The following is a 14,896-nucleotide window of genomic DNA, read 5'->3' as shown; positions in this document are numbered from 1 at the left end:
CCCTGCAAGAAATGAGTGGAAGGAGACAAGAATTGCAGAGGAAGAGAGTATACAGTAAGAGGAGACAGATACCGTATTTTTCACTCCATAAGACACACTTTTCCCCTCCAAAAAAGTAAGGGGAAATGTGTGTGCGTCTTATGGAGCGGAGGCAGGAGGGAAAAGCCCCCAAGAGCCGCACGCTCTTTAAAGGGTGCACGGCTCTTGGGGGCTTTTGCGGGACGTGGGGGAATTCCCTCACCTCATAGAAAAGCCCCCAAGAGCCGCACTCCCTTTCACGAGCCGCATGGAGCGTGTGTGCGGCTCTTGGCGGCTTCTCCCTCCTGGGGAAAGGCCTGCGACTGCCGCACGCACGCTCCACGCAGCTCGTGAAAGGGAGCGCTGAGCAGAGCCTGGGATGCATATAGGCTCTGCTCAGCGCTCCCTTTTTTAAAAAAAAAAATTCTTGCATTCCCCCTCTAAAAACTAGGTGCATCTTATGGAGCGAAAAATACGGTACATTATTGCGATTGAATAAGGGAAGTCCAAAAGGGCAGGAGTTCTCAAACATTTTCTCCGGGCCACATGTTCAGAATAAAAATTAGCTCGCGCCACACCAAATTTTTTATTGATAAATACATTGGAAAACAAAAAGAAACAACTCCTAGCAGTGCTTGGTTTATAACCCAGAACACAACTACTTTATAATATGATCATGGGACATCCAGAAAGTATAAAACAAATGCAGCTACATAAGAACAGGAAGCATTCCCAAAATATTAATGAGCCTCTTACATATGTACCTTAAGAATGTATACAGACCCAATAAGAGGTCAAAACAAAAAAATTTTTTCCTTCCAGTAGCACCTTAAAGACCAACTAAGTTAGTTCTTGGTATGAGCTTTCGTGTGCATGCACACTTCTTCAGATACACTGAAACAGAAGTTGCCAGATCCCTCTATATAGTGAGAAGGTGGGGAGGGGTATTACTCAGAAGGGTGGTGGGAATGGGTGATTGGCAGATAGCTGTGATGAGCCTGTTGACGACTCTTAACGACTGCAATAGGTCTTACAGGAAAAAGCAAGGGGTGAGAAGGTGAAAAATGGCTTTGTCATGTATAATGAGATAAGAATCCAATGTCTTTGTTCAGACCAGGTCTCTCCATGGTTTTAAGTTTGGTAATGAGTTGCAATTCAGCAGCTTCTCTTTCCAGTCTATTTCTGAAATTCCTTTGTAGTAAAACAGCTACTTTGAGATCTTGTATAGAACGTCCTGGGAGCCTTCTGAGGAATACCCCTCCCCACCTTCTCACTATATAGAAGGATCTGGCAACTTCTGTTTCAGTGTATCTGAAGAAGTGTGCATGCACACAAAAGCTCATACCAAGAACTAACTTAGTTGGTCTTTAAGGTGCTACTGGAAGGAAAAAAAAATTTTGTTTTGACTATGGCAGACCAACACGGCTACCTATCTGTAACCAATAAGAGGTGTGAGCTTGCTTTTGCCAGGTAATCTCATTTGTATTAGGTCTAATTTGAGGCAAACAAACTCATCAGCACAAAGAATCATAGAATCATAGAATCATAGAGTTGGAAGAGACCACAAGGGCCATCGAGTCCAACCCCCTGCCAAGCAGGAAACACCATCAGAGCACTCCTGACATATGGTTGTCAAGCCTCTGCTTAAAGACCTCCAAAGAAGGAGACTCCACCACACTCCTTGGCAGCAAATTCCACTGTCGAACAGCTCTTACTGTCAGGAAGTTCTTCCTAATGTTTAGGTGGAATCTTCTTTCTTGTAGTTTGGATCCATTGCTCCGTGTCCGCTTCTCTGGAGCAGCAGAAAACAACCTTTCTCCCTCCTCTATGTGACATCCTTTTATATATTTGAACATGGCTATCATATCACCCCTTAACCTCCTCTTCTCCAGGCTAAACATGCCCAGCTCCCTTAGCCGTTCCTCATAAGGCATCGTTTCCAGGCCTTTGACCATTTTGGTTGCCCTCCTCTGGACACGTTCCAGTTTGTCAATGTCCTTCTTGAACTGTGGTGCCCAGAACTGGACACAGTACTCCAGGTGAGGTCTGACCAGAGCAGAATACAGTGGCACTATTACTTCCCTTGATCTAGATGCTATACTCCTATTGATGCAGCCCAGAATTGCATTGGCTTTTTTAGCTGCCGCGTCACACTGTTGGCTCATGTCAAGTTTGTGGTCAACCAAGACTCCTAGATCCTTTTCACATGTAGTGCTCTCAAGCCAGGTGTCACCCATCTTGTATTTGTGCCTCTCATTTTTTTTGCCCAAGTGCAATACTTTACATTTCTTCCTGTTAAAATTCATCTTGTTTGTTTTGGCCCAGTTCTCTAATCTGTCAAGGTCGTTTTGAAGTGTGTTCCTGTCCTCTGGGGTGTTAGCCACCCCTCCCAGTTTGGTGTCATCTGCAAATTTGATCAGGATGCCCTTGAGTCCATCATCCAAGTCGTTGATAAAGATGTTGAATAAGACCGGGCCCAAGACAGAACCCTGTGGCACCCCACTAGTCACTCTTCTCCAGGATGAAGAGGAACCATTGATGAGCACCCTTTGGGTTCGGTCAGTCAGCCAGTTACAAATCCACTGAGTGGTAGCATAGTCAAGACCGCATTTTACCAGCTTCTTTACAAGAATATCATGGGGCACCTTGTCAAATGCCTTGCTGAAATCAAGGTAGGCTACATCCACTGCGTTCCCTTCATCTACCAGGCTTGTAATTCTGTCAAAAAACGAGATCAGGTTAGTCTGACATGACTTATTTTTCAGAAATCCATGCTGACTATTGGTGATCACAGCATTCCTTTCCAGGTGCTCACAGACTGTTTGCTTAATGATCTGCTCCAGAATCTTCCCTGGTATTGATGTCAGACTGACTGGGCGGTAATTATTTGGGTCCTCTCTTTTCCCCTTTTTGAAAATAGGGACAACATTTGCCCTCCTCCAGTCTGCTGGGACTTCGCCTGTTCTCCAGGAATTCTCAAAGATGACTGCCAGTGGTTCTGAAATCACATCTGCCAGTTCTTTTAATACTCTTGGATGCAGTTCATCTGGCCCTGGAGACTTGAATACATCTAGACTAGCCAAGTATTCTTGTACTATCTCCTTAGTTATTCTGGGCTGTGTTTCCTCTGCTGAATCATTTGCTCCAAATTCTTCAGGTCGGGCATTGTTTTCTTTATCGGAGAAGACTGAGGCAAAGAAGGCATTGAGGAGTTCAGCCCTTTCTGTGTCCCCTGTTTGCATTTCACCATCTTCTCCTCTGAGTGACCCCACTGTTTCTTTGTTCTTCCTTTTGCTACGAACATACCCATAAAAGCCTTTTTTGTTGCTTTTAACCTCTCTAGCAAGCCTGAGTTCATTCTGTGCTTTAGCTTTTCTGACTTTGTGTCTACACGTGCTGGCTATTTGTTTGAATTCCTCTTTGGTGGTTTCCCCCCTTTTCCATTTTTTGTACACATCCTTTTTTAATCTTAACTCAGTTAAAAGTTCTTTAGATAGCCACCCTGGCTTCTTTAGGCACCTTCCATGTTTCCGTCTCATTGGTATTGCCTGAAGTTGTGCTTTTACTATCTCCCTCTTAACAAACTCCCAGCCATCATGAACTCCCTTTCCTTTTAGTATTACTGTCCATGGGATCTCACCCAGCACTTCCCTAAGTTTTATGAAGTCGGCTTTCTTAAAGTCGAGAAATTGAGTCCTAGTATGCTTGGCTGCTCCTTTCCGCTGTATAGTAAACTTCAGAAGAGCATGATCACTCGCGCCTAATGATCCTTCCACTTCTACCCCACTAACCAGGTCATCAACATTGGTTAGGACCAGATCTAAAATGGCTGTTCCTCTTGTAGCTTCTCCCACTTTCTGGACAATGAAGTTGTCTGCAAGGCCAGTGAGGAATCTGTTTGACCTTATGCTCTTGGCTGAGTTTGACATCCAACAAATATCCGGGTAATTGAAGTCCCCCATTACTACTATCTCCCTTCCTTTTGCATGCTTGGCCATCTGTTCCAGGAAGGCATCATCAATGTCCTCCGTTTGGCTTGGGGATCTATAGTAAACTCCCACAATGAGGTCACTGTTATTCTTCTCTCCCTTAATTTTGACCCAAATGCCTTTCTCTTTTCTGATCGTTCACATTTGTGAAGAGTTGAAAATCCCTGTTCACAAGATATCATGGGGAACTGTAGAAGAATGGCCGATGCTCTTGAAGATAGGTGTGAATACTGTTTCTGGTTGTATATCCCCCCTCATACTACACTAGACTGAAATGCTTAGAAGTTTATTTGATTGTCCTTGAATCTTCCTGCCTCCCTCTCCTGCCACACCCTTTGAGAACCACTGAACTAGGGAGACATTCCGCTCGAAGGAGGTTTGAAGTGTATACCTTGGCAGGGTCCTGCAATTTGGGTACAGATTAAATGCCCAAAGGCAAGCAAAAAACTATGCCAGTTGGAAAGAATGGAAGCACAATGAGCCCAAATGGAGATGGGGTGTTGATACCGTACATCAAAAGGAGATCAAGGGCTGTGTTTCAGCCAAATAACCTAATAAGGTAGGTTACAAATAAACTGGCTTCAGGTGAGACAGGGTTTGGGGTGTGTGCTTATGGATGTGAATTTGGAGCTATCTGGTTAGTGTTACTAGGCTGCATGCTCAGCAATTAGAAGGTTCCCTGTTAAATTCCTGGCACCTCTTAAGAAACACTGGATAGCTGCTGTCATTTACTGCAGACAATACTGAACTGGATAGACCAAAGATCTGACTGTATAAGATAGCTCTTTATGTTCCCATAAGCCCAACGCTCCCAGCTGCGGCATCACACTTCCGGAAGTGCTTAAGAGACTCAAATCAGGGTGATGAAGCTGTGGCCCACCAGATCAACTCTGACCATATGTCATGCTGGGTGCGGCTGGTGTGAATCAGTCGAACATCATTTGGAGACCCACAAACTCCCCAGCCATGGGCAAAGGGTATGAGCTGTAAAACTGCCGATTCAAGTGTTAAGAGAACTTGTCATAGAGCTAAGTGGTCTTCAGAAAGCCACTTGCCTCAACCTCACTCCTAGAATAGATGAATAATACCGGCCCCATATTACAGAATGGTTGTAAAGAATGAATATGACTAGTTTGGGATGCTTGAAAGGTGTTACATAAATATCAGTTTATTGCTTTAGAAGAAGTTTAGCCTTGCAGAATGTGTGTTTGGGGGAGGGCGTCGGACACCATTGGTGATTTTTATTGCTATTGTTATTTTTCATTAAATTTCTGTGTCGCCATTCATCCAAGGGTCACAGGGCAGCTTACAGTATAAAAACAAAAAAATGCATAACGTAGTAACAAGCAAACAACAACACCCCTCCTACAGTTTAAAAGGCCATAGCTTGCTTAATCCGGCAAAGGCCTGGGAGAAGAGGAAAGTTTTTGTCGGGCTTAAAAATATGTAATGAAGGCGCCAAACCTCCCTGGGAAGAGAATTCCACAAGTGGGGAGGCACCTCGGAAAAGGCCCGTTCTCATAGAGGAGGCACACAAAGAAAGGCCAGAATGATTGCAAGGACTGGGTTGGTTCATATGGCGAGAGGCAGTCCTTGCTCACTTAGGTCTTGTGGGGCATGTAATAATAATAATAATAATAATAATAATAATAATAATAATAATAATAATAATTTTTATTTATACCCCGCCCTCCCCAGCCAAGGCCGGGCTGAGAGCGGCTAACAAGCAATAATAAAAATAAGTTGAATGAATACAACTTAAAAACAAAATTAAAATACATTAAAATATTGAAATATTAAAATGCAGCCTCATCGCAGTAGGAGAAAGGAAAAGAAAAAAGAAAGAGGGGGAGGGAATCAAATTGGCTCCAAGCCAAAGGCCAGGTGGAACAACTCTGTCTTTCAGGCCCTGCGGAAAGAAATCAGATCCTGCAGGGCCCTGGTCTCATGAGGCAGAGCATTCCACCAGGCCGGGGCCAGTGTTGAAAAGGCCCTGGCTCTGGTTGAAGCTAAGCTAACTTCCTTAGGGCCCAGGACCACTAGGGTGTTGCTATTTATGGACCCTGAGACTCTCCGTGGGGCAGACCGGGAGAGGCAGCTGGCACCACTCCCCCCAACCCGGCTGGTACGCTACTGCAGATGATTAACAGCCACTTACAATTTCCCAAGTTGTTTTCCTCTGCATTCTCCGCTTACAACAACGTCTTCTATTCTTCCCCTCTGTGAAGACAGGCAATACCACTTAGAAGCTGAGTACTAGAAAGTGCAAGGAATTATTCACAGCAACAGTATTTCCCGCACCCCCAACATACCTTTGCACACGAGTGAGTAAACTTGTGTTCTATGACTAAAGTTGCAGTAGCCACAATCTCTCCTAGAATAGTATCTTCCACTACTGTAACGTAGTAGTCCCCAGAACTCTTCATGTGTTCAAATGTTTCTAGAAAATACAGGTAGGAGCATTATTGGTAAGAGGATCTACATTCCCCTGGTATGCGGTTTTCCTATAGCTCTGCTCAGGTTTGCATACCCAGATGATGATGATGATGATGATGATGATGATTACTACCACTACATACATGGGACACAGAGCCTAGGACTTGCTGATCAGAAGGCTGGCGGTTCAAATCCCCGCGACGGGGTGAGCTCCCGTTGCTCGGTCCCTGCTCCTGCCAACCTAGCAGTTCAAAAGCACGTCAAAGTGCAAGTAGATAAATAGGTACCGCTCTGGCGGGAAGGTAAACGGCGTTTCCGTGCACTGCTCTGGCTCGCCAGAAGCAGTTTAGTCATGCTGGCCACATGACCAGGAAGCTGTACGCCAGCTCCTTCGGCCAACAAAGCGAGATGAGCACCGCAACCCCAGAGTCGGCCACTGGACCTAATGGTCAGGGGTCCCTTTACCTTTACCTTACTACTACATACATACATACATACATACATACATACATACATACTTACTTACTTACTAAATTTGTATCCCAGGGCAGTTGACAACATAAAAATACAAAATGAGAACACAAAATACTTAATAAAACAAAAGCAAAAGCAAACCAATAACCTCCCCTCCCGCAAACACAATTAAAAGGCCCTAGAATGTTCAATCAGCCAAAGTTATAGTTATAACTTTGTTATAAGAAAGGCCTGGTTATAGAGAAATGATTTTGCCTGGCACCTAAAAACCATCTGCCAGAATATACTGCACCTAACCCTTGACAAGCAGGTCAATAGAATGTGAGGGTCTCTTACAGTAAAGGCAAGTGATGTGTAATTGTCGATGTAGTCAAATGCATTGGCTGCCCATGACTGGGTTCCACTTGCTTTTTTTGCTACATAAACCACTCCTCACACCCATGAACACATGATTTACCAACAAGGCATCTCTTTTAGAAGCCAAGCAAGGTCGGTGAGACAGCTGCACTGATGCAAACCCCCTGTTCCCTTCATCCAAGCTGCAAAATACAACAAGGTACTCACTGATGAATTGCTCAGGGCTGACAATTCCCGTTTCAGTCAGTTGACCTAAAACTTTTAAAAAGCCTGCAAGAGAGAGAAAGAGTTTGCATAAATGTATTTTTCAAGGCAAGCACAAAACTCGATATTCAAGTAGAGATTCCACAAGTAGCGTCCACAATTCAGTGTCTGGAGTGATGTGGGAGACAAGAACCAAGAAGCCACTACAATACAGTTTTTCAAGTGGAGTGAAATGGGCAAGATTTTTAGACAGCCCTTCAGCAAAGCTATCAGGGCAGCCTAGAATAAAGTTAATAAAAACACCCCAAAAAATGGAAAATCACACACAAACTAGCAGAGGAGAGGAACCACACAAAACCTAGCAAAGCAGATAGAGTGCTTTCTACATTCAGAATTATTTTTCTTTGGCGCTCACTCGTAGCCGAGTAAGATTGTCTTCCATAAACACAGAATTATTTTAAGCCCCTTCTATCCAAGACCAGGGACGCAGGTGGCGTTGTGGTCTAAACCACAGAGCCTAGGACTTGCCGATCAGAAGGTTGGCGGTTTGAATCCCCGTGAAGGGGTGAGTTCCCATTGCTCGGTCCCTGCTCCTGCCAACCTAACAGTTCAAAAGCACATCAAAGTGCAAGTAGATAAATAGGTAGCACTCTGGCGGGAAGGTAAACGGCGTTTCCGTGTGCTGCTCTGGTTCGCCAGAAGCGGTTAGTCATGCTGGCCACATGGCCCGGAAGCTGTACGCCGGCTCCCTCGGCCAGTAAAGTGAGATGAGCGCCGGAACCCCAGAGTTCTTCACGACTGGACCTAATGGTCAGGGGTCCCTTTACCGTTACCTTTATCCAAGACCAACAGTCCTGCTCTTCTTACAATGCATTTTCTACAAAACTATCCAGTGTAAGACTTAATATTTTGCTCTGGCCATTGTCCTCGAATGCAGTCCTGGGTTATGGAGCCTTAGAGTTCAAGTGGAATTAGGCATTCAGAGAAAAGTGTACCTTTGTTGATGTCGGCAATGCAAAGTGGCCGCAAAACTAAACCACTGCCCGGTTCCACAGGAGAAATAGGAGGGGAAAACGTCACGGTATTCTGACTCCAGTCCAGTTCCTGAAGGAGGTGAGGGTCATACAATGGCGTGGTGTCAGGCTTTACTGTTGCCGCAGGCATCATGGCAGCTGAGACTGCAACTGGCGTACTGGAATTAAAAAACACAATGATTCACATTTGGAAATAGTTTAGCGTTTCTATGTTTCTTGCTCGTTTTAAGTTTATTCACTGCCTTTCTAACCCCATGCAGTTACTTAATGTGGCTAACAGCTGTTGGGTGTTTCAGTCCTTAGACCAGCCTTAAATAATGCCAAACTGACCTTCGTCTTTGTCCTAAACTTTCCAGGCAGCCTATGGCTCTGCTCCTAATTTTGACTTGCCTTCTGTCCCAGTAAAAGGTAAAGGGACCCCTGACCATCAGGTCCAGTCGTGGGCGACTCTGGGGTTGCGGCGCTCATCTCGCTTTACCGGCCGAGGGAGCTGGCGTACAGCTTCTGGGTCATGTGGCCAGCATGACTAAGCCGCTTCTGGCAAACCAGAGCAGCGCATGGAAACGCCATTTACCTTCCCGCCGGAGCGGTACCTATTTATCTCCTTGCACTTTAACGTGCTTTTGAACTGCTAGGTTTGCAGGAGCAGGGACCGAGCAACGGGAGCTCACCCCGTCGCGGGGATTCGAACCGCCGACCTTCTGATCGGTAAGTCCTAGGCTCTGTGGTTTAACCCACAACGCCAGTGCAAATACACAAAATTTTCCCCGGGTTAAAAAATGCTAGAAAAATGGAATCTAGAACACAGGAATAATTTGAACTATTCCTTTCAGGCGCCAAGAGAGATAAGAATTTGACAAGGGGCTGCTGTTGCTCCTCTTCCAAGTATCTTTTAAACTAGCCATGTTCCTTACTTTAACTCACAGCTAAAACAAAAAATTGTAATAATGCATGTGATTCAAAGGTACCATCTAAAAATATTTGACACTTGTACCGAAACTTTCAGAAGTTAAAATATACATTCCATATCAATGCCACCCTTCTGAAATGTAAGATAAATAAGAACATGATTGCATAGCAGCCTATTACCTTGATGTCTCTGACGCAACAAAAGGTTAACATTAAAGCAATATTTATTTTTTCATCAGACAGGTTCTTTGAACTAAAAAATACACCAGGATCTGGGGTTAAACAAACACCCCAAGCACAGAATATGAACTTTTAGATAACCATGTTTGTGTTTGGAGGGCTTTCTTTTCTCAGGGAAACAAAATTATAAAACATGTTACAGAGCAAGGGCTACTATCATTCATACTGTAATTTGTGCAGACCACAAAATTACAAGAAATTAGCATTATTCCAGCCAAGAGAGTGAGCTTTCTCTTAATAGTCTGCCTAAAGCTAGTCATCTCTGCAAAGACTGAAAGTAGGTAGCCAATTTCCTCTTTCCCCTTTTGTGTATCAGCAAGCAAGAGGGAAGGGTCTTGTACACACCAACGATAATTTCCCCATGCTAATGTTCATAAGCCAAAATGAGTGCCAGCAGAAATCACTGCACCAATTCTTGGCTACCCTTAACACGTGATCTATAAGGTGATCCAGACTAAAACTTCCATCATTGCTGACCACGCTGGCTGGGGCTGGGGGGACCTGCAGTTCAAAACATCTGGAGGGCAGCAGGTTGGGGATCTACAGGATGCAAACTGTTAAGGCAAGGATTCAAAGGTCCCTTTCTCATGTTGTATAACAGAAGTAGGGAACCTCTGGTCCTCCAAGTGTTGTTGACTCCAACTCCCATCAGCCCCAGCCAGAATGGACAGTGAAAGGGATGATGGGAGCTGGAGTCCAAAGGCACCTGATCACAGGTTCCCCCATAATAATAATAATAATAATAATAATAATAATATATATATATATATACACACACACACACACACACACACACACACACACACACCCTGCCCTCCCCGGCCAGACAAAAACCAATTTATTAAAATACGGGTTAAAATACAATTTAAAACGCAGCCTCATTTTAAAAGTAGCCCATATACAGTGGTGCCTCGCAAGATGAAATTAATTCGTTCTGCGAGTTTCTTCGTCTTGCGGATTTTTCGTCTTGCGAAGCATGGCTATTAACGGCTTAGCGGCTTTAAGAAAAAGGAAACAAACTCGCAAGAACTCGCAAGACGTTTTCGTCTTGCAAAGCAAGCCCATAGGGAAATTCGTCTTGCGGAACGACTCAAAAAACGGAAAACTCTTTCGTCTTGCGAGTTTTTCGTCTTGCGAGGCATTCGTCTTGCGAGGTACCACTGTAGATCAAAACCATAAAGGGAGGGAAACATAAGGGTCAGACTGAGCCCAAAGCAAAGGCCAGGCGGAACAGCTGTGTCTTGCAGGCCCTGCGGAAAGATGTCAAGTCCCACAGGGCCATGGTCTCTTGTGGCAGAGCGTTCCACCAAGTCGGGGCCAGTACTGAAAAGGCCCTGGCCCTAGTTGAGACCAATCTAACCACCTTGCAACTTGGGACCTCCAAAATGTTGTCATTTGTGGACCTTAAGGTCCTCCATGGGACATACCAGGAGAGGCGGTCCCGTAGGTACGAGGGTCCTAGGCCGCATAGGGCTTTAAAGGTCAAAAGCAGCACCTTAAACCTGACCCTCTACTCCACCGGGAGCCAGTGCAGCTGGTAACATATAACAAGCCACTGGTGGAACCAGGAGCACTTTTTAAAAAATACTTAAAAAAACAACAAACCAATTTATAAACTGATTCACAGCCTGGAGTTATTAAGGCAGTACACAGTATGACAAAATAACTTCATCTGTGTGATGTGTCATTGGAAGGGAGTGTCTGCTGTTCATAGGAAGAGCCAAGAATTCCACTGGCCAAATCCAGACCTAAAGCAGCTCTCGATGCCAGACCTCTTTCCTTGACGCCAACACCTCTGTTGCAAGGTGTACGAATCCCCGTTCAGCATACAGAAATAAGTTCTGCAGTTGAGTCAACCGTTAAGGGTAAAGAATGACATGAAGGAAACGTTTGCTATAATGTGAAGAAAGCAAACAAGGAAATAGCTGGCTACATTTTGCATCCGTGTACTTTTGTAGAAAAGTGGGTGTGAATTTATAGTTTTCCTTCTCATCTGACTTGGCACACCATTCCTAAAGGAGCAACCCCATCCTGTCATTTGAGCTCAACTCTCTTTGGCTGACAGAATTACATTTTACTGGATATTTATTTCAGAAACGTAGATTTACTCTGCCATGAAGCTCACTGCGTGACCTTGGGCCCGTTGCTGTCTCTTAGTTTAACTTTCGCCTACTTTGCAGGGTGGGTGTGAAGATTAAACAGAATTGTGTGCGTCACCTTGTGCTCCTTGAAGGAAAGGTGGGATATAAATGTAATAATAATAAATAATAATAAAATTTTATTTATATCCAGCCCTCCCCAGCCGAAGCTGGGCTTAGAGCGGCTAACAACAATAAAAGTAACACAGTTTACATAAAATCACAATCATTTAATTGAAATGCATTCTAAAATTAATTCATTCTAAAATCAATTCAGAATCAAATTAATAGTAACCATTGGGCCAGAGTTTTATGAGGATTACCGAAGGAGGGGGTCAGACTGCGCCTTGGCCAAAGGCCTGGTGGAACAGCTCTGTCTTGCAGGCCCTGCGGAAAGATGTCAAGTCCCGCAGGGCCCTGGTCTCTTGTGACAGAGAGTTCCACCAGATCAGGGCGACGTCCAAAAAAGCCCTGGCTCTGGTTGAGGCCAGCCTAACCTCCCTGTGGCCCGGGATCTCCAAGATGTTTTTGTTTGAAGACCATAAGGTCCTCCATGGGACATACCAGGAGAGGCGGTCCCATAGGTATGAGGGTCCTAGGCCGCATAGGGCTTTAAAGGTTAAAACCAGCACCTTAAGCCTGATCCTGTACTCCACCGGGAGCCAGTGCAGCTGGTATAGCACTGGGTGAATGTGATCTCGCAGCGAGGACCCCGTAAGGAGTCTCGCCACGGCATTCTGGTGTCTGGATGTTAACCCAAAAGTTGGTGGTTTGAGTCCCCCCCAAGGACGGCTAAGGGCAGCATTCCTGCAGGGGGCTGGACTAGATGACCCCTGGGTCCCTTCCAACTCTACGACAAAGAACAAAGGGAAGAAAAGCCTTCTTCTATCAGGCCAAAGTTCTGCCTAGTCCAGCATCTCGTTCTCACGGGTGGTAATAATAATAATAATTTATTATTTATACCCCGCCCATTTGGCTGGGCTTCCCCAGCCACTCTGGGTGGCTTCCAACAAAACACTAAAATACAATAACTTATTAAACATTAAAAGCTTCCCTAAACAGGGCTGCCTTCAGATGTCTTCTAAAAGTTTGGTAGTTATTTTTCTCTTTGACATCTGGTGGGAGGGCGTTCCACAGGGTGGGTGCCACCACCGAGAAGGCCCTCTGCCAAGCAGATGCCCCACTGGAAAGCCCACACGCAGGAGTGGGCTTCTTTCCCTGCTGGCAGTGCCCAGCCACTGGGATCCCTCAGTGATGCTTCTCAGCATCTCCCCTCATAGCGACAGGAGTGCCCCGGGTATCTCCAAGTCAGCTGCCAGCTCTGACAACCGGGAGGCCAGACAGAGGCTTTCTTCAAACCCCACAACAACCCTATGAAGTAGGTTAGGCTGAGAGGCAGGGAATGGCCCAGGGAGAGCTTCATGGCCAAGACAGGATTCGCACCATGGTCTCCCATGTCCGAGTCCAAAACTCTTACCCACTCTCTCACATAGATTATAGATATATAGAAACTTGGAGAGTCTTTCTATATGAAGTGTGCATGCACACGAAAGCTTATACTCAGAACAAACTTAGTTGGTCTCTAAGGTACTACTGGGATGTGGGTGGCGCTGTGGGTTAAACCACAGAGCCTAGGACTTGCCAATTGGAAGGTCGGTGGTTTGAATCCCCGCAACGGGGTGAGCTCCCATTACTTGGTCCCTGCTCCTGCCAACCTAGCAGTTCGAAAGCACGTCAAAGTGCAAGTAGATAAATAGGTACCGCTCTGGTGGGAAGGTAAACGGCGTTTCCGTGCGCTGCTCTGGTTCGCCAGAAGTGGCTTAGTCATGCTGGCCACATGACCCGGAAGCTGTACGCCAGCTCCCTGGCCAGTAAAGCGAGATGAGTGCCGCAACCCCAGAGTCGGTCACGACTGGCCCTAATGGTCAGGGGTCCCTTTACCTTTACCTTAAGGTGCTACTGGGCAATTTTTTAATTTATTTTGGGAGAGTCTTCTAGCCATGGAACCTGTACCTGAGGGCTGTTCCTCACACTGGGCATCAGCTAATCCAGCTCCACAGCAGATCGTACCTGAATCAGTTTATGCGCCAAATATGCATTTCTGCCACAGATCACTCGGGTGTAGCAACAAGGAAGGTTCAGGGGAGCATCTTGCAAAGAAAACGTGCAGAAAAAATAGGCAAGTGCCTACGCAGCCCTGCCGCCCGGGGGGTTGCGATCCCAGACTGGCACCTGCCATAGCTGTCAACTTTCAGATTTGAAAATAAGGGATCAGCAGCAGTGAAAATAAGGGATCAGCAGCCTCACCTGTCCCGGGGAGCCTCGAAAATAAGGGATCGCCAGCCTCACCTGTCCTGGGGACCCTCGAAAATAAGGGACCAGCAGCCTCACCTGTCCTGGGGACCCTCGAAAATAAGGGACCAGCAGCCTCACCTGTCCTGGGGAGCCTCGAAAATAAGGAACCAGTAGCCTCACCTGTCCTGGGGAGCCTCGAAAATAAGGGATCGCCAGCCTCACCTGTCCTGGGGACCCTCGAAAATAAGGGACCAGCAGCCTCACCTGTCCTGGGGACCCTCGAAAATAAGGGACCAGCAGCCTCACCTGTCCTGGGGACCCTCGAAAATAAGGGGTCAGCAGCCTCACCTGTCCTGGGGAGCCTCGAAAATAAGGGATCAGCAGCCTCACCTGACCTGGGGAGCCTCGAAAATAAGGGACCAGCAGCCTCACCTGACCTGGGGAGCCTCGAAAATAAGGAACCAGTAGCCTCACCTGTCCTGGGGAGCCTCGAAAATAAGGAACCAGTAGCCTCACCTGTCCTGGGGAGCCTCGAAAATAAGGAACCAGTAGCCTCACCTGTCCTGGGGAGCCTCGAAAATAAGGGACCAGCAGCCTCACCTGTCCTGGGGAGCCTCGAAAATAAGGAACCAGTAGCCTCACCTGTCCTGGGGAGCCTCGAAAATAAGGGACCAGCAGCCTCACCTGTCCTGGGGACCCTCGAAAATAAGGGGTCAGCAGCCTCACCTGTCCTGGGGAGCCTCGAAAATAAGGGATCAGCAGCCTCACCTGACCTGGGGAGCCTCGAAAATAAGGGATCGCC

At 46.2% G+C, this 14,896-nt stretch overlaps 1 protein-coding gene across 1 annotated transcript in view; it reads right to left on the bottom strand.

The window, feature by feature from the left end:
- Window positions 1-14,896, bottom strand: part of GNPNAT1 (glucosamine-phosphate N-acetyltransferase 1) — a 39,174-nt gene that overhangs the window by 1,689 nt on the left and 22,589 nt on the right. The window contains exons 3-6 of the mRNA XM_053365924.1: window positions 8,474-8,670; window positions 7,482-7,544; window positions 6,320-6,447; window positions 6,166-6,227 (exon numbers count right to left, since the gene is read on the bottom strand). Of these exons, the coding sequence (XP_053221899.1) occupies window positions 6,166-6,227; window positions 6,320-6,447; window positions 7,482-7,544; window positions 8,474-8,670 (450 nt within the window). The remainder of the gene's footprint in view (window positions 1-6,165; window positions 6,228-6,319; window positions 6,448-7,481; window positions 7,545-8,473; window positions 8,671-14,896) is intronic.

This window comes from Podarcis raffonei, chromosome 1 (genome assembly GCF_027172205.1).
Source record: "Podarcis raffonei isolate rPodRaf1 chromosome 1, rPodRaf1.pri, whole genome shotgun sequence".
In the NCBI taxonomy this organism is placed as follows: Eukaryota; Metazoa; Chordata; class Lepidosauria; order Squamata; family Lacertidae; genus Podarcis; species Podarcis raffonei.
The sequence above is the reverse complement of the archived record's forward strand: the minus strand, read 5'-3'. Positions and strand labels throughout refer to the sequence as shown.